Source organism: Girardinichthys multiradiatus, chromosome 8, assembly GCF_021462225.1.
Source record: "Girardinichthys multiradiatus isolate DD_20200921_A chromosome 8, DD_fGirMul_XY1, whole genome shotgun sequence".
NCBI lineage: Eukaryota > Metazoa > Chordata > Actinopteri > Cyprinodontiformes > Goodeidae > Girardinichthys > Girardinichthys multiradiatus.
The window spans coordinates 42,646,179-42,669,713 of record NC_061801.1 but is presented as its reverse complement, the minus strand read 5'-3'; the positions used below and the strand labels follow the sequence as shown (position 1 = coordinate 42,669,713).

The 23,535-nt window shown below is 48.5% G+C and overlaps 2 protein-coding genes across 6 annotated transcripts in view; both read left to right on the top strand.

Annotated features, from left to right (window-relative positions):
* Positions 1–15,310, top strand: part of apc (APC regulator of WNT signaling pathway) — a 30,118-nt gene extending 14,808 nt beyond the window's left edge. For both annotated transcript variants that reach the window (XM_047372980.1, XM_047372981.1), the window contains exons 3-18: positions 2,651–2,738; positions 2,811–3,030; positions 3,349–3,457; positions 3,548–3,661; positions 3,750–3,812; positions 5,053–5,103; positions 5,193–5,279; positions 5,362–5,539; positions 5,617–5,817; positions 5,907–6,002; positions 6,228–6,367; positions 6,707–6,784; positions 6,865–6,981; positions 7,060–7,274; positions 7,356–10,278; positions 12,589–15,310. In XM_047372980.1, coding sequence (XP_047228936.1) covers positions 2,651–2,738; positions 2,811–3,030; positions 3,349–3,457; positions 3,548–3,661; positions 3,750–3,812; positions 5,053–5,103; positions 5,193–5,279; positions 5,362–5,539; positions 5,617–5,817; positions 5,907–6,002; positions 6,228–6,367; positions 6,707–6,784; positions 6,865–6,981; positions 7,060–7,274; positions 7,356–10,278; positions 12,589–14,448 — 6,540 coding nt within the window. In that variant the 3' untranslated portion in view covers positions 14,449–15,310. The remainder of the gene's footprint in view (positions 1–2,650; positions 2,739–2,810; positions 3,031–3,348; positions 3,458–3,547; positions 3,662–3,749; positions 3,813–5,052; positions 5,104–5,192; positions 5,280–5,361; positions 5,540–5,616; positions 5,818–5,906; positions 6,003–6,227; positions 6,368–6,706; positions 6,785–6,864; positions 6,982–7,059; positions 7,275–7,355; positions 10,279–12,588) is intronic.
* A 586-nt stretch (positions 15,311–15,896) lies between these two features.
* Positions 15,897–23,535, top strand: part of fsd1l (fibronectin type III and SPRY domain containing 1-like) — a 14,218-nt gene continuing 6,579 nt past the window's right edge. The window contains exons 1-7 of one of the 4 annotated variants that reach the window (XR_007039350.1): positions 15,897–16,246; positions 20,117–20,212; positions 20,307–20,438; positions 20,530–20,631; positions 22,614–22,636; positions 22,960–23,081; positions 23,299–23,517. Coding sequence is in view for 3 of the 4 variants with exons in the window: in XM_047372983.1 (XP_047228939.1) it covers positions 16,232–16,246; positions 20,117–20,212; positions 20,307–20,438; positions 20,530–20,631; positions 22,614–22,636; positions 22,960–23,081; positions 23,299–23,517 (709 nt within the window). In the remaining variant the exon portion in view is untranslated. Of the gene's footprint in view, positions 16,247–16,274; positions 16,487–20,116; positions 20,213–20,306; positions 20,439–20,529; positions 20,632–22,613; positions 22,637–22,959; positions 23,082–23,298; positions 23,518–23,535 lie in introns of those variants that run through there. The other 3 variants (XM_047372983.1, XM_047372982.1, XM_047372985.1) reach the window with 3 other exon arrangements.

Below are 23,535 nucleotides of genomic sequence, written 5' to 3'. Positions count from 1 at the left end.
CTCTCTCTATGTCTCTCTCTCTCTCTATGTGTCTCTCTCTCTCTATGTCTCTCTCTCTCTCTCTCTCTCTCTCTCTCTATGTGTCTCTCTCTCTCTATGTTGTCTCTCTCTTGTCCTCTCTCTCTCTCTATGTCTCTCTCTCTCTATGTCTCTCTCTCTCTATGTCCTCCTCTCTCTATGTCTCTCTCTCTATGTCTCTCTCTCTCTATGTCTCTCTGTCTCTCTCTCTCTCTCTATGTCTCTCTCTCTCTCTATGTCTCTCTCTCTCTCTATGTCTCTCTCTCTCTCTATGTCTCTCTCCTTCTCTCTATGGTCTCTCCTCTCTCTATGTCTCTCTCTCTATGTCTCTCTCTCTCTCTATGTCTCTCTCTCTCTCTCTGTCTCTCTCTCTCTCTATGTCTCTCTCTCTCTCTATGTCTCTCTCTCTCTCTCTATGTCTCTCTCTCTCTATGTCTCTCTCTCTCTCTATGTCTCTCTCTCTCTCTCTATGTCTCTCTCTCTCTCTATGTCTCTCTCTCTCTCTATGTCTCTCTCTCTCTCTATGTCTCTCTCTCTCTCTATGTCTCTCTCTCTCTATGTCTCTCTCTCTCTATGTCTCTCTCTCTCTCTATGTCTCTCTCTCTATGTCTCTCTCTCTCTATGTCTCTCTCTCTCTATGTCTCTCTCTCTCTCTCTCTCTCTCTCTATGTCTCTCTCTCTCTCTATGTCTCTCTCTCTCTCTATGTCTCTCTCTCTCTATGTCTCTCTCTCTCTCTCTATGTCTCTCTCTCTCTCTCTATGTCTCTCTCTCTCTCTATGTCTCTCTCTCTCTCTATGTCTCTCTCTCTCTATGTCTCTCTCTCTCTCTATGTCTCTCTCTCTCTCTATGTCTCTCTCTCTCTCTATGTCTCTCTCTCTCTCTATGTCTCTCTCTCTCTATGTCTCTCTCTCTCTATATGTCTCTCTCTCTCTCTCTCTCTCTCTCTCTCTCTCTCTCTCTCTCTCTCTCTCTCTGTCTCTCTCTCTCTCTATGTCTCTCTCTCTCTCTATGTCTCTCTCTCTCTCTATGTCTCTCTCTCTCTCTATGTCTCTCTCTCTCTCTATGTCTCTCTCTCTCTCTATGTCTCTCTCTCTCTATGTCTCTCTCTCTCTATGTCTCTCTCTCTCTATGTCTCTCTCTCTATGTCTCTCTCTCTCTATGTCTCTCTCTCTCTATGTCTCTCTCTCTCTCTATGTCTCTCTCTCTATGTCTCTCTCTCTCTATGTCTCTCTCTCTCTCTATGTCTCTCTCTCTCTATGTCTCTCTCTCTCTCTATGTCTCTCTCTCTCTATGTCTCTCTCTCTATGTCTCTCTCTCTCTATGTCTCTCTCTCTCTATGTCTCTCTCTCTCTCTATGTCTCTCTCTCTCTCTATGTCTCTCTCTCTCTATGTCTCTCTCTCTCTCTATGTCTCTCTCTCTCTATGTCTCTCTCTCTCTCTCTATGTCTCTCTCTCTCTCTCTATGTCTCTCTCTCTCTATGTCTCTCTCTCTCTCTATGTCTCTCTCTCTCTCTCTATGTCTCTCTCTCTATGTCTCTCTCTCTCTCTATGTCTCTCTCTCTCTCTCTATGTCTCTCTCTCTCTATGTCTCTCTCTCTCTATGTCTCTCTCTCTATGTCTCTCTCTCTCTCTATGTCTCTCTCTCTCTATGTCTCTCTCTCTCTATGTCTCTCTCTCTCTCTATGTCTCTCTCTCTCTCTATGTGTCTCTCTCTATGTCTCTCTCTCTCTCTATGTGTCTCTCTCTATGTCTCTCTCTCTCTCTATGTGTCTCTCTCTATGTCTCTCTCTCTCTCTATGTGTCTCTCTCTATGTCTCTCTCTCTCTCTATGTGTCTCTCTCTCTATGTCTCTCTCTCTCTATGTCTCTCTCTCTCTATGTCTCTCTCTCTCTATGTCTCTCTCTCTCTATGTCTCTCTCTCTCTCTATGTGTCTCTCTCTCTCTATGTGTCTCTCTCTCTCTATGTCTCTCTCTCTCTATGTCTCTCTCTCTCTATGTCTCTCTCTCTCTATGTCTCTCTCTCTCTATGTCTCTCTGTCTGCATCCCAGAATAGGCCTGAGCTGCTTTCGGCCAATCACGCGCTTGGCTGTTGCAGAAAGGGCTCCTTGTTCAGAGTGAGATGTCTGTGTGTGCATGTGTGGATCTTTGGTTGGATGTGGTATATCGGTCAAAGTGAGCAGTCTGTCTGTTTTGGTACCTGGTGTTTCTGCTGCGTTCTCCAGTGCTGCTGGTCTATTTACCTTTGTTCTGCTAGTTGGTGTGGACCTCCTGGTGTTCATCCTCGGTACCGCTGGTTCTGTGGTGTGTCTGTGTTGACCCTAACACTGCTTTCTCAGCCCTGATCCTCAGTGTTTGTTTCTGTCTCTGGCTCATTATTGTGCCGTCCTTCCTGTCTAAAGGCACACTGACTTCCTGTTTCCCGTGTCCTGTTTGCTGGTGTGTGTGTGTGTGTGTGTGTGTGTGTGTGTGTGTGTGTGTGTCATGTAGATGCACGAACGTTGCAGACTGATTGTGGTGAGTCTGGATTCTTATTAAACTCGTCATCATCTGAATATGTTCAGACTGAAGACGACATTCCTCTCTTTGGCATTCACACACAGCCATGGAACGCTGCTTTTTGTCTCCAACAGGAAGTGTTGAAGCAGCTGCAGGGCACCATAGAAGAAGAGCCCAGGGAGGTGTCTGGCTCTCAGCTGGAGCTCATTGGACGACTGAAAGGTAAGAACAAGCGCAAACAAACGCAGCACGTGTTCTCATCTAGAAGGCATCTTCACTGTGCTCCTCCTGCAGAAATGAGCCTGGATCCAGCCGGCTTCAAGACTAGAACAAGGCTTCCTCTGCCCCCCTCGTCCTCCTCCAGCTCTTCCTCCTCTTCCTCTGGAACTCCAGCAGGAGCTGCCGGAGGCTCCGCAGCTCCAGGACCTTCGTCAGCTGCCTTCCCCAAGAGGGGACTGCTGTCTGCGGGAAGAGACAGCCACGATCGTTGCGTGGAGGAGCTAGAGAAGGAGAGGTAATGACTCCACCCACAGTACTACACATTACTGGAAACTCAGAGCCCTGTATTGAGAGCAGTATTACACATTTGTATATATAATAAAAAACTCCCTAAACTGCAAAGTATCTGACAAAGCTGTAAACTGTGCAGCAAACCTAACAATGTTGTAAAGGTTTGTTCTAAATCCCAGACCTCGTGGGATGGAGTGAATGAACATCTTCAGTTCAACACAGAGTTCAATGAGCAGCACGGCTTCCATTATTTTGGATTCTGAAGTACAGAATATAACCTTCTACTTTGTCTCTCCTATGATTGGCTGCTGCCTTCCCACAGGTCTCTGCTATTGGCTGAGTTGGAGAAGGAGGAGAAAGAGAAGGACTGGTACTACGCTCAGCTGCAGAATCTCACCAAGAGGATTGACAGTCTGCCTCTCACTGAGAACGTAAGAACCTTTACCATGTATGCCAGGTCTGATATGGCTGAAGTGCATGCTGGGAGTTTAGCTGGTGCTGAGTGCCTTTTTTTTTGTCAGTTCACTCTGCAGACGGACATGAGTCGCCGTCAGCTGGAGTTTGAGGCTCGTCAGATCCGTTCAGCAATGGAGGAGCAGCTGGGCTCCTGTCAGGAGATGGAGAGGAGAGCTCAAGTAGGCAGAGCACACTGGGACCTCACCTGTATGTCGGGTCATTGTTCTGGTTCAGACTCCCCTGAACAGGAGTGTGTGTGTTTTCTAGGCTCGTGTGTCTCGTATCCAGCAGATTGAGAAAGACATCCTGAGGCTGGGAGCCCATCTGCAGGTAAACTCACCTGTCTGTCAGTTATGCCTCTGTTCCACTGGCTCTAATTAGGGGGTTCCGCTCCACTTGGTCTCACTCCACTTGGCACAGAACCTGTTGGGTTTCCACTGACCCACTGAAGGCTGGAGTTCTGGCTTGAAGCCCTGCTGTCTGTGCTGCTGTTAATGTTACTGTGTGACATCATCACATTAATCTGGTGAAACAATCATAAATAAAATAAATAAATACTAATAATGTTTGTATTATTGGATATGCTACAATGTCTTCTATATGTCCTTTATGTCTAAAATGATCCACTGGGATAATTATCTGGACCACAGTCCAGCCAGAACCAGAATAAGGCTCAAAGGTTCTGATTTGAGGGGATTGCAGGAGAAGCAGAGAGGAGAGACGCTGCTGTCTGGATGGTGAAGGTCCAAAGTTTGCCTGAAGAACATTTTGGGCTTCATGAGGAGGTTCTTGTCTCATCCATGGTAATAACAAGGACCAGGACCTTAAAGACCAGAACCACGGACTTCTGACCGTGGTGAAGTTAGTTTTAGGTTGGATCTTCGTGCTCCATGGATTCAGCAGGTCTTCCTCCAGTTTGACCCGATGAAGGCAGTCTGATTACGGGCAGCTGCTCTCTGTCTGCTCCCTCCTCCTGTAGACGCTGGTTCTCTGAAGGACCGTCAATAAATATCAGAACCAAACCCGCTGTTTTATGGTGGTTTGTTCTGAGTGTTTTGGGGGAAATGTTTGTGTGTCTGATTTTATGTGTGATCAGCTGGTTTAGGATGTTAACTACAGCGCCCCCTACCTGCGAGTAATTCAGAAAGCTGATGTGTCCTTTATCTTTCAGCCTTCAGGCTGGTTTATGATTAGTAAATAAATTATATTTGGGTTTGACCCGCTCTGGCCATTGTGGTCCTTTATATTAATCTAGTCATTCTTGAGTTTATTACCTTCTCTCTGCAGGACCTCTTGGAAAACCTTCTCATTTCTCCTGGTCCCACAGCCAATCAGTGAACAGCAGTCTGTTTACTAGACATGTAGTCCCATCTCAGACCCGGTTGGACCTGCTCAGGAGCAGGGACTAAAAAACTAGGTACCAGTACAGAAAAAACGGCAATGGAATCGCTCACAAAGCGGGCCGAGTGGAGTGGCCTGAATAGAACCAGTGGAAAAGGGGCATTAGTCCGTAACTCACCTGTGTGGCTCAGACACACGTTCTGTTACCTGATGATGTATGTCTGTGCAGGTGGAGGGTGCTCAGAGTGCAGGGGACAGCAGTGGATTGGCTGAAGCTCAGGTGAGCATGCTATCCTCCCCTTAGATTGGTTAACTATTTTGTTTGTTCTTGTCCTGTGCTTTAATTGGTTAAATGTTAACATCTTTCAGAGTTCCAGCAGCCGATTGGACCAGGAGTCGGCCAATGAGACGAGCTACTCTGTGCCTCGACGAATCACCAGCCACCTTGGAACAAAGGTGGGTGTAGCTCTAACTCCCTGCATCATGTGCAGGTGGAGGAGGAGCTGTGTGAGACTCTGCTCTGTATCTCCTCCTGCAGGTGGAGATGGTGTACAGCCTGCTGTCCATGCTGGGAACTCACGATAAGGATGACATGTCTCGCACGCTGCTCGCCATGTCGAGTTCACAGGACTCCTGCATCGCCATGCGTCAGTCTGGCTGCCTGCCTTTGCTCATCCAGCTGCTACATGGCAATGACAAGGACTCCTTGTTGCTAGGTAACCACTGCGTTTCCACCTCTTTACCTTGAACAGACCTGGCCGTTTGTGTTCATGGTGCCGGTGTGGTTGCCCAGGTAACTCCCGTGGCAGTAAGGAGGCTCGAGCGAGGGCGTCGGCTGCACTGCACAACATCGTGCACAGCCAGCCTGATGACAAGAGGGGGCGCAGGGAGATCAGAGTGCTCCACCTGCTGGAGCAGGTGCGTCATTACTGCGAGGCATGCTGGACCTGGCAGGAGAACCACGAGAGGGGCGCCGACCAGGAGGACAACCCCAGTAAGTCATCAGTCACATGACCAGACCACTCAGACAGAGCCTGGCGTCCTGTTGCATTGTCTTGATGCACATGTGATGTCATGTTGCAGTGCCGTCTCCTGTGGAGCATCAGATCTGTCCGGCCGTCTGCGTCCTCATGAAGCTGTCCTTCGATGAGGAGCACCGCCACGCCATGAACGAGCTGGGTGAGTCGGCCAGGGTTCTGATCAAGTTCTCAATACGTTCTGACTGGTTTACTAGGGTCAGACTGATATGACTGAGTTTACTGTACACTTGGTTCAGACTGAGTTTTCATTAGGTTGTGAGTGACCAGTTTAATCCTGACTTGGTTATAACTGGTTCTTGACTGGTTTGCTGGATTCTGATTTGTTTCTGACCGGTCCCTGACTGTGGGTTTTCTGTCCCTGCAGGAGGTCTGCAGGCGGTGGCGGAGCTGCTGCAGGTGGACTGTGAGATGTTTGGGCTGAGCAGCGATCATTACAGCGTCACTCTGCGGAGATATGCTGGCATGGCGCTCACCAACCTCACCTTTGGAGATGTAGCCAATAAGGTGACGGCAGGTTTCCACAATAGAACAGAATAGAAATCTCATTTATTGTCCCTCAGTGGGGAAATTCAGGTGTGCCATCAGCAAAGTGAAAGGCAAATGGAAGCCTGCAGATTTACACAAAGGTAAAAATCGAATAATAGAATAAGAAAAAGAGACAGTACAGTATGGGCAACAGAAGAACTAATACTGCACCGTTCTTAGAATTAGCATCCTCACATTCAGAGGAATGTGCAACTGAGTTGGATCATCTTCTAGATTTTCTGTCTTTCTAAAAAATGACTGAAATGATTGATTCAGGTGTTCACCTCAGGAGCCAATGACATGTTGTTGTCCCATCAGGCCACGCTTTGCTCCATGAAAGGCTGCATGAGAGCAATGGTCGCTCAGCTGAAGTCTGAGAGTGAAGACCTGCAGCAGGTACATTCAGCTGGTACATGCCAACAGCGTGAAGCTGAACAGGTGTGTTCCAGGTGATGGACAATTTCTTTTGTTTCCAGGTGATAGCCAGTGTTCTGAGGAACCTGTCATGGCGTGCTGATGTCAACAGTAAGAAGACGCTGCGTGAGGTTGGCAGCGTGCGAGCGCTGATGGGCTGCGCTCTCGAAGTGCAGAAGGTAAACAATAACATAATCCCAGGGCTTCACTGAGCGCGCTCAGTCTGCTGCCTCTAATGGTTTACTCTGGTGTTTTAGGAGTCCACGCTGAAGTCTGTACTGAGCGCGCTCTGGAACCTTTCGGCCCACTGCACAGAGAACAAGGCAGATATCTGCGCTGTGGATGGTGCTCTTGCATTTTTGGTCGGAACTCTGACGCATCGGAGCCACACCAACACGCTCGCCATCATCGAGAGCGGCGGAGGAATCCTGCGGAACGTTTCTAGCCTCATCGCCACAAATGAGGCGCACAGGTAAACCCTGGGAAGTCACATGGAGCCTGCACATGGAAGCGCCGTATGTGTCAACTGTGTCTCTTGTGTCTCATTCTGCAGGCAGATACTGCGTGAGCACGGCTGCCTTCCAACTCTGCTGCAGCACCTCAAGTCTCATAGTTTGACCATCGTATCCAACGCCTGTGGAACGCTTTGGAACCTGTCAGCCCGAGACGCCAAAGACCAGGAAATGCTGTGGGAGCTGGGTGCCGTGGGAATGCTGCGCAATCTCATCCACTCCCGCCACAAGATGATCGCCATGGGCAGTGCCGCTGCTCTGCGAAACCTGATGGCCAACCGTCCAGCTCGCTTCAAAGACGCCAGCGTAGTGTCGCCGGGCGCCGGCGCCCCTTCGCTGCATGCTCGTAAACAGAAGGCGTTATTCGAGGAGCTGGATGCACAGCAGCTGTCAGAGACCTTCGACAACATCGATAACTTAAGCCCCAAAGCAGCAAACAGGAAGGGGCGGAGCTGTAATGGTGCCGGAGCTGGAGCAGGCAACCCCACACGCTCCTATACCAACACGCCTGTGCTGTCGAGCCCGAAGAGTGGTGACGGATCGAAGAGGACAAGCGAAGAAGTGTCGTACGTGCGGTCAGTGTTCCCGCCCAGTGTGCGTGCCTCCAGCGACAGCCTCAACAGCGTAACGAGTACCGACGGATACGGCAACCGCGGCAAAACCAAGCCTTCCTCAGATGCCTTCTACTCCTCTGACGAAAGCGGCGCCAACAAGTGCTGCGTCTACAGGAAGTACCCAGCAGACCTGGCTCATAAGATACGCAGTGCCAACCACATGGCGGATGATGACTGTGCCGAGCTGGACACACCCATCAACTACAGCCTAAAGTACTCGGACGAGCAGCTGAACTCTGGGAGACAGAGCCCGAGCCATGACGACGACCGTGAGCAGGACGTTAGGCTGCGGAGAAACGACAACGGTGCAGAGTCGGGACAGAATAGCAGCCACATGACGTCAGGACAACCGCCACGCTATGTCGTCGTCTCAGCAACATCGAGCTACTGCGGCGACTCTACACCTGAGCAGCCAATTGACTATAGCCTAAAGTACGGCAGCGACTCTGCACACAAACCAATCTTCAAGCAGGAAGAGACAGCCATCCCTTCTTTGGCTCTTCCTGCTTCATCCTCTACTAACAAGCTCCGCCCCCTGCCTCCGGCCACAGCGCGCACAGTGGCCAAAAGCAACCAGGAGTCAACACAGACTTACTGCGTGGAGGACACACCCATCTGCTTTTCCAGGGGCAGCTCACTGTCCTCGCTGTCATCGGAAGAGGACGAGGATGCTGATGTCATTGCGAGGAAGAGTAAAGGTGGCAGCGGCAATGATTACCCAACACTTCCTGTCAGCGAGAAAGACGCCCAGGAACGGCAGCAACAGCGGCAGCAGAAAGAGGCAGAGAGCCAAACATCTGCCGCGCCGTCCACACGAGGACGAAGAGGTCATCATCACCACCACGGCCATCACCATCACCACCATGTGACCTCATCATCGGGCGCCAGGACACCAAAGAGCCCTCCAGAGCCGCCGTATGCCCAGGAGACGCCGCTGATGTTCAGCCGCTGCACGTCGGTTAGCTCACTTGACAGCTTCTCCACCTCGTCCATCGCCAGCTCCGTACGCTCCAGCGAGCCTTGCAGTGGCATGCCAAGCGGCGTGGTCAGCCCAAGCGACCTCCCGGACAGCCCGGGTCAGACGATGCCCCCGAGCCGTGCCAAGACGCCGCCACTGCCTCTCTCCGCCGAGAAAACTAAGCAGGAGGAGAGAGCCAAGAAGGAGGAGGAGAGTTGTGTTGATGTCCTGCTGCACTTCGCCACAGAGAGCACACCGCACGGCTTCAGCCGCGCGTCTAGCCTGAGCGCGCTCAGTGTAGATGAGCCGTACATCGCAGCCGAGATGAAGAAAGAGGAGCAGGAGGGAGGCAACAAGGAGGTAAAGGAGGAGCCTCTCAAACCAATCCTTGACGAATCGGATGACGACAATGAGATCTTGGTGGCATGCATCAACATGGCCATGCCCAAGTCGTCCCAGAAACCAAAGAAGCAGCAACCAGCAGCACCACGGAAAGCCAGCCAACTTCCTGTTTACAAGCTCCTCCCACCACAGAGCCGATCCTTGCCGCCGCAGAGGAAGGATGTGCCGCCCCCACCCGAGGAGGTGCCAAGAGTTTACTGCGTGGAGGGAACGCCGCTCAATTTCTCCACTGCCACCTCGCTCAGTGACCTGACCATCGACTCCCCACCCAATGAGGAGTCAGCCCCGCCTCCCTCTGCCCCAAGAACAAGGGCAGGAGTCCCAGAGGGTGAGAATGGTGACGACATCCTAGCTGAGTGCATCAGCGCTGCCATGCCTAAAGCCAAACCCAGGAAACCATTCAGAACCCTCGAAAGCAGTGAACACCTTCAGGCTCCGCCCCTTCCTCCTGCTGTGTCTCCGCCAACACCGCCTCCTCTCTGCCAGCCGCCGTTAAAGAACAAACCCACCTCGCCTGTGAAGCCGATGCCTCAAAGGCCATCATACAGCGTCGCCACGACAGCAGCCGCCAAACCAAAACCAGGATTTGCCTTTGATTCACCACGCCACTACACCCCCATCGAGGGAACGCCATGTTGCTTCTCACGTAACGACTCGCTGAGCTCCCTCGACTTTGATGAGGATGAGGCTCCTGAAAAGGAAGGAGAGGAAAGGAAGAGTAAAGAGGAAGAAAATAGGAAAAGGAAACAGCAGACTGCCGCCGTTTTCCCCCGAACTAAAACTGCAACCAATCAGATGATCACAGATGAGAAGCAGAAGTTTGCTATGGAAGACACACCTGTCTGCTTCTCCAGAAACCCATCGCTGAGCTCACTGAGTGACATCGACCAGGAGAACAACAACAAGGAGTTTGCACCACCCCCACTGCAGGATGAAGAGGAGGAGCCTGATAGTGGCGAAGCAGCAGCGAAATCTCTTCCCCCTGCAGAGGTGAGACCCGGTGGTCAGGTACAGGTAGGAGATGGTATACCATCAGAATGAGTCATGAGACCAAGCTCAGGTACCACATCAGAACAATTTCTTCATCAGAGCAGGTTTACAACCAGAATGTCTGGTAAAATAAAAGACATGTTCATTATTGTCCCTCAGAGAGGACATTCAGGTTTGTCAACATCATGCAGATTCACATACACATAGAAATAATTCATAAAATTCATATAGAGACTACACCTCGGTCAGATATTCAACATTTGAAAAACTCAGATTACAAGAAAATTTCAGCTAACTAAAATCACTTCAAAATATACAAACTTTTCTTGATGTACAGACTACAGTAATATGAAAAACTGCAAATAACAGCAGGGGTGTGAAGACTTATTGAGTTAGTTGGGAGCAGCGATGGTTGTAAAGTAACAGCTGCTGGGAGGAAGGACCTGGGATAACTCTCCTTTGTGCACCTAGGATGCAGCAGCAGCCTGTCACTGGAGGAGCTCTCCAGCTCTGCGACAGCTTCATGCATATGCATGGGGGGGAGTCCTTCTGTCTCCCACCTCCTGCTCTGGGTCCAGGGAGCATCCTAGGACAGAGCTGGCCTTCCTGATCAGCTTCTCTAACTGCTCCCTCATACTCGTCGTCTTCCACTTATCCGAAACCGGGTCGCGGGGGCACCAGACTCAGCAGAGACGCCCAGACGTCCCTCTCTCCAGACACCTCCTCCAGCTCCTCCAGGGGGAGCCCAAGGTGTTCCCAGGCCAGCCGAGAGACATAGTCCCTCCAGCGTGTCCTGGGCCGTCCCCTGGGCCTCCTCCTGGTGGGACGTGCCTGGAACACCTCCTGAAGAAGGCGTCCAGGAGGCATCCGGTATAGATGCCCGAGCCACCTCAACTGGCTCCTCTTGATGTGGAGGAGCAGCGGCTCTACTCCGAGCTCCTCTAACTGCTCCCTCTCAGCTGTAAATAAGCTGCTGCTCCAACATACTACACCATAGAAGATGGCTGATGCCACCATAGAGTCAGAAAAAGTCTTCAGGGGCGCCCCCTATACTCCACAAGACCCCAGTCTCCTCAGCAGGTGGAGTCCACTCTGACCCGTCCTGTAAGGAGCATCAGTGTTGTGGCTCCAGTCCAATTTATTGTTCCGGTGAACAACCAGAACTAACGCTCCGAGTCGCACTTAAATCATGACATCAGAAGACTGTCGATCACTGATTGGTTAGTGGGCGGAGCTACTAGTGGCAGCATATTTCAATAACTAATATTTTGGCTTGTTGTGTCTATGAGCACTATTGTAGCGAGCTAGCATTAGGTAGCGTTGGCTTACCCTCACACGTCCTCTAGTCTGAACCGGCATGGCTTCCCTCTCTCTCTTGAACCACATTGCTTTGGGTCTCGCTGCCCAGAACCTTCTCTGGTTCTGTTCTTTCAGCAGCCATAAACGGAGCAGCAGGCTAGACTGGTGTTGTTTCTGTCTCTAAATCACATCACTCATGGTACATGGTACTCAGTTGTTATGGGAAATGAATCAGACTGTGTTAAACTGACCCGACCCGACTGGATTAGGTACTGGTGGAAAAGGGGCTTCAGAGTCCACTATGTCAACATCTGTTCCCTGGAAGTTCACCAGTGTCAGTGTGGTGGGTCTACAGAAATCCACCACTAGCTCCTTGTTTTTCCTCATGTTGATCAGGAGATGGTTCTGCTAGTTTTTATGTTCTACTTCTGGAGTGTAGCAGAACATTTCTTCAACATCCTCCATGCAGGGTTCTGCAACGTGTGGCTCCAGGGCCTCCTCACATTGGCTGTTTGACCACAACATGTAGAAACATGGTGATCAATAGGATGGCTGGTTTCATCACTTATTAGTTTTTATCTTTGCATCTTTACCCAGAATTGATCTGATTTACATTAGGGAGGTTTCTCTCTAGGCTGCAAATTATGCATTTTGTTTGAGTGGTACCAGTTTTTATTTATGATCCAAAATATGAAAATGACTCAAACCACAGATTTTGTATCTAATTTAAAAAAAATCTAAAGTGTTTCTTTGAACTAAAATCCAAAAATAAAAAACAAAAATTGTATTTTTTAAGATTCATAACAAACAGTTATAGAGGAAATGTTGTGAAGCAGCACAAGTTATCTTTTTCAGCAGGCCTTACCAGCTGAGTTTATTTGGAGGGAGCTCAGTGGACTTTAAGGTCTGCTGACCCCTGCCTTTAAAGGAATCTGAAGTCTCTTCAGGAAATGTTCTCCAACGTTATGAGTTCATGAAAGCTGTGTAATATATCACATCTCTCCTGCACAGGTGGAGTCAAAGCCCCGCCCCCCTGCAGCCAGCGGCTACGCTCCCAAAGCGTTCCATGTGGAGGACACACCCGTTTGTTTCTCGAGGAACTCGTCGCTCAGTTCACTCAGCATCGACTCTGAGGACGACCTCCTGCAGGAATGCATCAGCTCCGCTATGCCCAAGAAGAAGAAGAAGTCTGCCGCGCTGCCTGCCCCTGCTGCCATAGCTACACCACCTCCTCTCACCAAGGCTGATGATGGCATTCTGGCAGAGGAGGAACCTTCAGAGGCTCCCAGAAGCCCCACCTCTCCTGACTCGGAGTCCTTTGATTGGAAAGCCATCCAGGAAGGTGCCAACTCTATTGTCAGCAGTCTGAACGCTGCTGCTGCCGCATCCCTGTCTCGCCAGCCATCATCAGATTCTGACTCCGTCCTGTCCCTGAAGTCTGTTGGGTCACCCTTCCACCTGCCAACGGCCAAGAAGAACGCTGATGAGGAGGAAGAGGAGGCTCTGCAAGTGAAGCGAGGTGCCCGGATCTTGAAGCCAGGCGAGCGCACCACGTTAGAAGCCAAGAAGAAGGAAGAGGAGGATGACGAGGAGGCAAAGGCGCTGAGAGGTGGGAAGAAGGTGTACAGGAGCCTGATCACAGGTAAACCCAGGGCAGAACCAGCAGCAAGGGGCCGGAGCAAACCCAGAGCTGCAGCTGTGGCCAAAGCTCCAGGAGTCAGTGACAGCACAGACAGAGGAGGCGGGTCCTCTCGAGACGCCACTCCTTCTCGGTCCGCAGCGCCAGCCAGTCAGAAAGGAGCAAAGCTGTCACAGCTGCCACGTACCACGTCTCCAGGAAGTGCCTCATCAACGTCTTCCTCTAGAGCCGCCAAGCAGAGCACTCCAAAAAGCGGCGGCATGCTGAGAAGTGAGTCGGCCTCCAGGCTCAGCATCTCTGCCTCCACCAAGAAGCAGAAGGTCGAACCTGAGAAGCCTGCACTCGTCCGACAATCGACCTTCATCAAAGAAGCTCCGAGTCCGACACTGAAGAGGAAGCTAGAAGAGTCTTCGTCAGCAGCGGCAGCAATGGAGTCGCAGTCCAGCCCTGAAACACCGCTTCCTCCCGCATCCAGAAGACAAGACGTCAACCGCTCGCAGTCAGAGAGTCCGTCAAGGCCACAAGAAGAGACGTCATCTCGACTGAGCCGCACTGGCACCTGGAAACGGGAGAACAGCAGTGGTGCCACAGGAGTGAGCGGCGGGAAACACTCAACGTCTTTACCTCGCGTTGGCACGTGGAAGAGGACAGGAAGCTCATCGTCGGTGCTGTCGGCATCATCTGAGTCCGGTGAGATGCGAAGTGAGGACAACACCAACAGGTCCAAGGGGACATGGAGGAAAGCAAAGAGCAGCGGCAGCGACTTAACAGCTGCCAAATCAGAGGATGTTTGGGTTCGTCTTGAAGACTGTCCCGTTAACAATCCACGCTCACCCACCACCGCCAACGCCCCGCCTGTCATCGACAGCCCCGCCCCCTCAAAGATCCCCTCCTCTTCCTCTTCTTCATCCTCCAACCTCAATCTTCGTCGGAGCTGTGAGAGTTTGGAAGACCAGCCTCCGCCACCACCCGACCGCCAGCAGCAGCGCAGTCAGCAGCGCAGCGGTGCTGTAGCAGCTCGTGTCAGTCCCTTCAACTATACGCCCAGCCCAAGGAAGAGCAGTGCAGAAGTAAGCTCCGCCCCCACACAGCCTACCAGCAGCACGTCCACCACGCCCACACGGCCTTCACTCATCCCCACCCCCGTGACCAAGAAGCGTGAGCCAAAGGGCGGAGATGGAGGCAGCAACGGCGGCGGCGAGCGCGGTTCCTACATCGTCACGTCCGTGTAAATCTGCACAGGAGCACAACAGGAAGAGCGTGTTTGGGAATGGAACTGTACAGGAAGTTATTCAGTGTTTTAGCTCCGCCCCCATCCCTCTGCTGCTTGATTAGCTCCTCCCACCTGCCTGAAAGAAAACTTTATATGTTTTTATACCACTAAATGACCTGTAGCGCTTAGCTCCGCCCCCAGCCCTTCCCTGCATGGCCCCTCGCCTTCATAACATAACAATGTTACCATGGTGACCTGAAGCTAATAATGTTGATGATGATGTTTCTGATAGCTGTAGCGTCTGGAAGATTTGCTGGTTGTATAAATTGTCTGGTTCTGAACAAAGCCCAGTTCTGATGCTATGGATCGGTCTCTGGTCAGTTTGACTAACTCATCTAATCTGACATGAGAATAAGGTCCATTACCTGAACCTTGGACCAGTTCTGAACATTTTAACTGGAGTCAGATTCTGATTTGTTGCCCTAACTTTGGATCAGATTATGTCCTCTTAATCTGACCTCTGATCAGAATTGAACCATTTGGACTGATCCATGGGTCAAATCTCAGTACCTTCATTGGTAAACAGAACCAGCAGTACGCCTCTTTAAGCTGCCTGTTTTAGTCAGAATAAAGCACTGAGGAAGCCCAGCTTTCTTCAGAACCTGATACTTTCTGTTGTGTCGCCTTGGAAACGAGTAACACTGTAAAGCATAAGTTATTGCTGTAAACCTGCAGGCATTTTGATTCTGAAGCACATAATTTAACAGAGTTTTTGCTGAAAGGCTGATTTTCACTGATTCCTGCTGCAGAGAAAAGACTAAGGCAAAAACCTTCATGTTTCACTGAAGATGATCAATAAAGTTCAACACAAGCTGCTTCTATTTTTAGGCTCGGCTCTGTTTGACAAACCGAACCAAGCCGATTTCAACTGAATGAAAGAGAGCACAATAAAAATATTTCAGCAAGACCTGGAGGAACCTGAAGGTCAGATTCAGCAGGTCGTCTTTTATAAACAGAAACCAGAAGATTCCAGAAGTTCTTCTGGGGGGAGTCTAGTTTATCTGTATAGTGCTGATTCATTACAAGTGTCTCAAAATAACTTTATTGTACATTTATAGGACCATTATAGGATCACAACAGTATAGATATCTGTAGTCTATCTATCTATAAAATGATATATTAGTTTATCTTATAACACCCTACCTCAACAAATGTCACAGATTGCATCCAGTCAGTGACTTGTAGCATTCACTCGTCCTGGATGAGCAGTTGTATAGGACAATGATCAGCAGGCTACCAGTCACCCCCCACTATGCCTGCACCAGTTCACCATAGACCAGCACCACCATCCAGCTAACACAGGGAAGAAGGTGTTCAGGTAAGCAGAACTCAAGACTGCACCCAGAACCTCTGTTCTGATTAATCGTGTCTTTGTTGAAGGTGAAACAGGTAGAACACCCGAGGTAAAGTTAATTTACTCCGTGGGGAGTGGAAAATATGGAAACTGATCAAAAGATAAAATTCTTTTTGGTACCAGTTAAACTTCAGAAAGCGATTGTCCATCTGGGTGAAGTACCCTGTTGGCCCGCCAGGGGGAGCCCTGTGTGCTGTGAGGGAATATTTGGTTGGAAGTTTGCAGATTTCTAATGAATCCAGCATTCCCAGTTCATGGAGTCTGACTGGAACCACAATCAATATGGAAGAGAAGGAAAACAAGGATCAAATGTATTTTACGCTGACAGTCCCCACCGGAAGTGGCGTAGCGCTTCAGTCAGACGTGATTTCCGTCCTGTCCTGGTGTGATGGACACTCAGAAGGTAAGACCCTGATGGATCAGCGGTTCTGACCCTGACTGCTGGACTAGGTGTTAGATTCTCTCTGGTAGAGAGAGCTTCAGGCCGAACGGAACCACCGATCAGCTGGTTACTCTTCATAAACCGAACGATCGATCCACTTCGATCAGATGATCTCGTCACCATGGTAACCTGCTGCTGATAGCCGGATCTGATCAAAGAAGGTCAAAGATCAATCAGAGAGAAGTGACTTCGTTGTTACAGGTGTTTTTCTGGGTCAGCTGTGACGTCATGTTTACCTGTTCAGAGTCATTAAAATGGTGACTGATCAGAACACCTGATTAGGTCTTCACCGGGATCTGAAATTGTGTCAGTCCATGAGCAGGATGTTTGGTCCAGTCTTCTTTCAGGCGTTAGGTTGTAGTCTGGACTTTAACTGGATCATTGCAGCACATTGATTGTTTTCTTCTGCAGCCATTTTCTTCTAAATCTGCTGCTTTTTGGATCATGGTTCTGTTAATGACCCAGTTTGGTCCAAGCTTCAGCTGTTGGACAGATGGACTCACATTTGATCTAAGAATACTTTAGTCCACAGAACCCATCAAGTACACCCAGAGAGTGAAAGGTTCCCAGATAAACAAGCCCACATCATCATCCCTCCACCACCGTGTTTAAAGGTTATGTTGTTTGTTCTGATATTCTGTTTTGTTTCCTCCATCATGGTTCTGTCCATCGTGGTCCAGTATCTCTACTTTGGTCTCATTTGTCCAGAGGACATTGTCCCAGGCATCTTGTCCTTCTTTCAGATGCAGCTTTACTTCTATCTTGTTTTTAGCGAGAAGAGGCTTTCTCCTTCAACTCTTCCAAACAGTCATACTGCTTCAGAGTCATGACCTTTCACCTTTAACTTGCTAACTGATGTCTGTAGAGTCTGAGATGGATCTCTTGGGTTTTTGGTCATTTCTGTGAGCTTCACACTCTGACCTTGGGCTGAATTTGCTGGGATGTCCACTCCTGGGAAGATTGGCAGCTGTCTGAGATGTTTTCCTCCTGGGAATAATCGTTCCTGCTTTTATAAAGATGCTGACTGAAGATGATCAGCTAATAGGTCTGAGCAGCAGGACCTGGCTGATAACTAATAGTATTGTATTTTGTTTTGGCCATCATGTATGTTGATGAACTATGAAATGTTCATAAGATGACGTCTAATTTCCTCAGATGGAGGTGCTGCCATCTGTAGGCTCATGTAGGTATAACGCCTGTCTGTCTCAGCAAGCAGCCCAGCCAGTTGATAGATGAGAATGTTTTCATTTTTAAAGCAGGGAAAATGATAATTGATTACACTCAATGCTGTTAACAGCTAAACCAGTCCACACATACAGAAATCAACACAAAAATCTCCATGAAAGAGATGTGTAATAAATGGGATGACACAGGGAACACTGAACATACTAACAGGAATTCAATTCAATTCAAAAATACTTGTTGTTGTAGGACAGTCTGATGAAGAGGATGCTCAGGGTTCTCCATAATGTTCTTCATTTTATGAAGAATCCATCTTTCCACAATGATCTCCAGAGGTTCCAGAGGAGTCTCCAGAACAGAACCAGCCTTCTTTATCAGCTTGTTGAGCTTTTTTAAGTCCCTGGTTCTGATGCTGCTTCCCCAGCAGATGATGGTAGAAGAGATCAGATTCTCCACAACAGACTTATAGAAGATATGCAGCATCTTGCTGGAAACACCAAAGGACCTAAGCTTCCTCAAGAAGTACAGTCTGCTCTGTCCCTTCTTGTAGATGGCTTCACAGTTGCATCTCCACTCTAGTCTGTTGTCCAGGTGAACACCGAGGTATTTATACTCCTCCACCACCTCCACTTCTTCTCCCATGATAGAAATAGTTTTTGACTTATTCCTGTTTCTCTTAAAATCTACAATCATCTCCTTTGTTTTAGTCACGTTCAAAATGAGATGATTGTTTCCACACCATGCCACAAAGTGGTCCACCACCTTCCTGTACTCAGCTTCTTCTCCATCTCTGATCCACCAACAACTCCAGAATCATCTGAGTATTTCTGCAGATGACAGAAGTCTGTCTTGTACTGGAAGTCTGAGGTGTACAGAGTGAAGAGGAATGGTGAGAGTACCGTCCCCTGTGGTGCTCCTGTGCTGCTGACTACCTGGTTAGACTGACAACCCTTCAGTCTCACAAACTGTGGTCTGTTTGTCAGGTAGTCTTTGATCCAGGAGATTGTTGAGGCCTCCACCTGAGTCTTCTGGAGTTTCTGACAAAACAAATCAGGTTGGATTGTATTAAATGTTCTGGAGAAATCAAAGAACATGATCCTCACAGTGCTGCTGGCTTTGTCCAGATGACAGTGGGTTTGTTGATGGCATCTTCAACTCCAACTCCACAGCGATAAGCAAACTGAAGGAGGTCCTGATGTTTTACTGTTTGCTTACTCAGGTGGGCCAACAGGAGTCTCTCTAGGACCTTCATGATGTGAGATGTCAGGGCAACAGGTCTATAGTCATTGAGGACTGATGGCTGAGTTTTCTTTGGTACCGGAACAAGACAGGAGGTCTTCCACAACACTGGAACCTTCTTCTGGGCCAGGCTAAGGTTGAAGAGGTGCTGCAGAATCCCACAGAGCTGCTCTGCACAGGCCTTCAGGACTCTAGGTCTGACATGATCTGGACCTGCAGCCTTATTCCTATTCAGTCTCTCCAGTTGCATCTTCACTTGACTTCTTGAGACACACAGGTGGAAGGGGGAAGCAAAGGAAGCACCAGCATCTTCTGATATGGTTGAAGGCAAACATGTAGAAGGGTCTAGGGCTGAGGTGGAAGATAAAACATTTGATGTGTTACTGGACAGCTGTGGGTCCTGTGGGTCAAAGGAAGGTGAGATGTCTGTTTGGCTGTGAGCAGGAGAGGAGGATGCTGAGCTTGTTTCTGAACTGAACCTGTTGAAGAATGTGTTCAGTTCATTGGCTCTGTCCAGACCTTCATCGGTCTGATCTTCCTTCTGCTTGAAGCCTGTGATCTTCTTCATCCCTGTCCACACATCTCTGATATTGTTTTGCTGGAGCTTGCTCTCCAGCTTCTTCTTGTACACCTCCTTGCTGTCTCTTATCTTGACTTTAAGTTGCTTCTGTAAACTCCTCAATAATTCTCTGTCTCCCTCTCTGAAGGCTCTTTTTTTCTTGTTAAGCAGGTCCTTCAGGTCACTGGTGATCCAGGGTTTGTTATTGGGGAAGCATCTCACGGTTCTGGTGGGGATGATGTTATCCTCACAGAAGTTTATATAGTCGGTTACACACTCAGTCATGGCATTGATGTCCTCTCCATGTGGCTGGCACAGTGCGTCCCAGTCTGTAGCCTCAAAGCAACCTTGCAGAGCTTCTTCAGCTTCCTGTGACCATTTTCTCACAGTCCTCTTTATTACAGGTTGCCTCTGAACAAGGGGCTTATATTTCGAGCAGAGAAAAACAAGATTGTGATCCTAGAGGAGGTCTTGCTGTAGAGATGTATGAGTCCTTGACATTTGCATAAAACAAATCCAATGTTTTGTTTTCTCTGGTAGAGCAGCTGACCAACTGTTGAAACGTTGGAAGTGTAGCAGAGAGTGAAGCATGGTTAAAATCATCAGAAATTGCCACAAAAGCATTGGGCTTTTGTGTCTGTAGCTTAGCAACAACTGAGCTGATGGCATCACATGCAGTGTCAGCAACAGCGGAAGGAATGTATGAAGCAGAAAAGCCTTTGTTGGTGATGACTTCAACACAACTAAATGCTTTGATTTCTTGTTGTATCTGGATTAGCTTGGTTGTCACCAACATGTAGTGTACATGAGCATAAAATAGTCCTACCCGGAAACTATGTTTGTTCCAACAGGAAGCTCTGCGACGCATCATGAACACATTAGTCAATAAGAATGAAGAGCTTCAACATTTTCTGGACTCAATTGACAGCACTCGGACAGGGCTGCAGGTCAGCAGCTCATTGGTTGATGGGGTACCGTGGGAAGCCTTAAGTAAATATATTACATGTACTAATTAGGGCTATTAATTAACTATCCAATCAGGAGGAGTCTTGCAAGGTGATGTCAGAGCTGGAGGTGGAGCTAGAGAAGCTAAGCTCCACCTTGGAGGAAAGAGGAGTTCAGCTCCGTGACATCATCAAAGAGGAAACGCAGAGGAAGGAGGCGGAGCTTCAGGTGGGGTTTGTTTGATGTCAAGGTTGTTGCTGTTGTTGTTTACCGTTGCTAACGTAATGCAAACTGTTTATTTTGTTTGAATGGTTTCTAGCTGCAACTTTCAGAGGGGAAGTTTGCTCTACTCTCCTGCGAAGAGCTGCTGGAATTCGCAAATCAGACGCTGACTCTCACCAACGAAGAAGAGTTTCTGACGGTAGCAAAAATCAGATTTTAACCTCCTGAAAATGTTTCTGGAAACAACATGAAAACAAAGTGTTTGTAAGCTCAGTGAATGCTAAACGGACTGGATTTATTTAGAGCTTTTCCAGTCATTGCGACCACTAAAGGCCACTCAATATGTATGAATTATCATAAGTTATTAGAACTTCTAGGTCACAGCTGAGCTACAAAAGCATACAAAGTCACAGAACATTGTAATAATTTACATTATCATTAATACAGCTAATTTGTCCTTTAAATCTGACCCAGACTGGAAGCCAGTTGCTTCAGGTTGGATGTCGGGAGAAGACTGTGAATAAAAGAAAAAGGTTCTGTCTGCATCTCAGACCTGAAACCGTTTCTTAAACTCTAATCCCGATACATGTCAGCATTTACTCCGGTTCCACACGTCTCTGAGCCGGGAAACGTTAGCCAGATCCCCACATGACATCAGTTTGTCCTACGAAGTCAGCCTCTACCTAAATGCTCCTCTGCTGTCAGAACCATTTGGATCAGTAAAAGTGCTCTGTTATAACCAGCATAAATGTGAAGTCTTGCAGGCTCTCTGACTGACATTTCTAAACTGGTTTGCCCTTTTTCTCCATGTACTGGTCCAGTTTCCTCTTGTTAATCAAATACCAGTTTCAGGACAGCAGCTTGGCAGAACCACCTGACCACAGTATGGTCCGGCAGGCCAACCGGATGACTTTATCGCTCAGAGCTGTCAAACCGGTGGTGACTCTCGGGTTGGATGAAATTAACAGACCACATAGCCACTTCCATGACGTGGTCCATTCTTAATGATTGGCAACACAGTGTCTCCTGGTGCCGAACAAAGTAAAAAGTCCAAAACGAGTGTCCTCCATTTGCTGTTGGTCTTTCTCTCTGACTTCAGTCACAACACCTTTTTTTTCCAAACCATCCGTAGCCCAGATAACTGCACGGGTCCAGTCCACTCCGACCCTGTCCATCGCTCTGATCACTGAGTCGAAAATGTCCTCTGCTGTTGTTTTGTTTGTCATCCACACCAGCTCCTGGGGACTTGTGTCTGAGGTGGGGGAGACTCCCAAACAACACCTCTATCCACGATCGTAATGTACTTTGGACATACACGCCTGCATTCATTACAACATTACACATTAACTGAGACCCACATGCGTACAGCAACGACAATGATGGGGGGTGGTTCTAGCCCATTGGGATTGCCCATGCCTTCCTAGCGTGTTGGGGGTTTTTTGGGGGAGGTTCCTCTTCCTTACTGTGCTGGGTGGTTCTGCTTCTGGGAGCTTGTATAAACCCCTGGCTGCCAAGGAGGCCAGGTTACAGACTTGACCCGCATTTCTGGGTTTGGCAGCAGGGGTTGGATAGTGGGGTTCATAACCCTGCTTCTCTCACTGTGCCTCTTTGGCCTGGAGGCTGGTGCTCCTGTGCTTTCCTGGCAAACTGCCTCCATGTCAGTGAGTAATGGGTGGTGGCTGTCTGCTGAGGCCTCCAAGCTGGCCACCTTTCCAGGTCTTGGCCACTGAGTGTTACAAGTCTTCTCACATTGTAACATTGTTGCACTTCAAGGTGACAAATTAACACACCGTCCTACTCCACACACACACACACACACACACACACACACACACACACAGAGACATAAACATATGTCCACATACAATTTATCTAAAAGCTTGAAGGTCATACAGACATGGGTTCATATTTTATTAATGCAACTTGTCTTCTCTGATGAAAGACGTAACCCTGAATGAATACATTAAATCAAGCAATAAGGAAACCATCTCCAGATGTGCTTCTTGTGGAGCAAAGCTGCCCTGGAACATGTAAGCAACCAGCTTCTCCATGTGGTACGCCTGATATGCCGAGACAGAACACGAGAAAAAAAAGTCATTTTGAGCAAAAGAAAAGTAGTCGGCATGAAAACAATCGTTCCTGCAAATAACATGAAAACAAACTGTTGCTTTTGTTTTTCAGGCAGCCAAACAGATCAAAGAACGGTACGTTGCACATCATCACCCTTCCTGTTTGTTTCCCATGTTTAATTTTGTTGCTCAGTTGGTTTCCATATTTCTTCTTCTTTCTTCTGTCTTTGTTGTTGTTAGTATAGACTTCCTGTTTTTGCTTTCATCACTTTAATCTGTAACAGTTATTGATTCTTGCAGACACATTAACTAAAACTAACAGGTCCTAAGAATTTTGAGTAATTAAAGCTGCGGTTTGGTTTGCATGCAAATCCTGCACCTTTAACACATTAACCACACCCCATACTAACACATAACCCCACCTCCTTTTTGTTGGGCCCACCTCCTGCTGTTGCCAGGGTAACAATGGCTCCAGCGTTCCGGTTGACAACTCGACCGATGGTGTCAGGAAACATGTCGCAGTTTACTGTTGACTTCAGTGCCGAGAAGGCGGGGCTTCTGCGCCTTAACTTCCTGCCAGGTCAGAAGCCACGCCCCCTCTGTATTTGTTTATATAGTTTTGTTTTTTGTCATGTTTAAGAACTCGGAGAGCGAAGACAGCGTAGATTTTAGTTTTTTGTGCTTACATATCGGTTTTACCAACTCCGTTGCTTCATGCAGTTACCATGGAAACCACAATGAGTATTTTTTGGAAAAGGTAGAGTTTTGCGTGACATGTTTTCAGTCTGAGTTTTCAGTTCCCAGAGCTCCAGAGATCGATGTTCCTGGCTGCATTGTCTGTGACAACGGCATCACTGTTGCTTGGCAACAGATCAACGACGCAGATGAAAATGGACCAATCGAGCGCTATGAGTTGGAATATCGCAAAACAAACCACAACAGCTCTCTGAGAGCTTCTGGAGACGCATGCTGGGAAAAGATTTGCAACATTACGGACACACAGGTGACCATCTCAGGTGAGATGCTGCAGAATG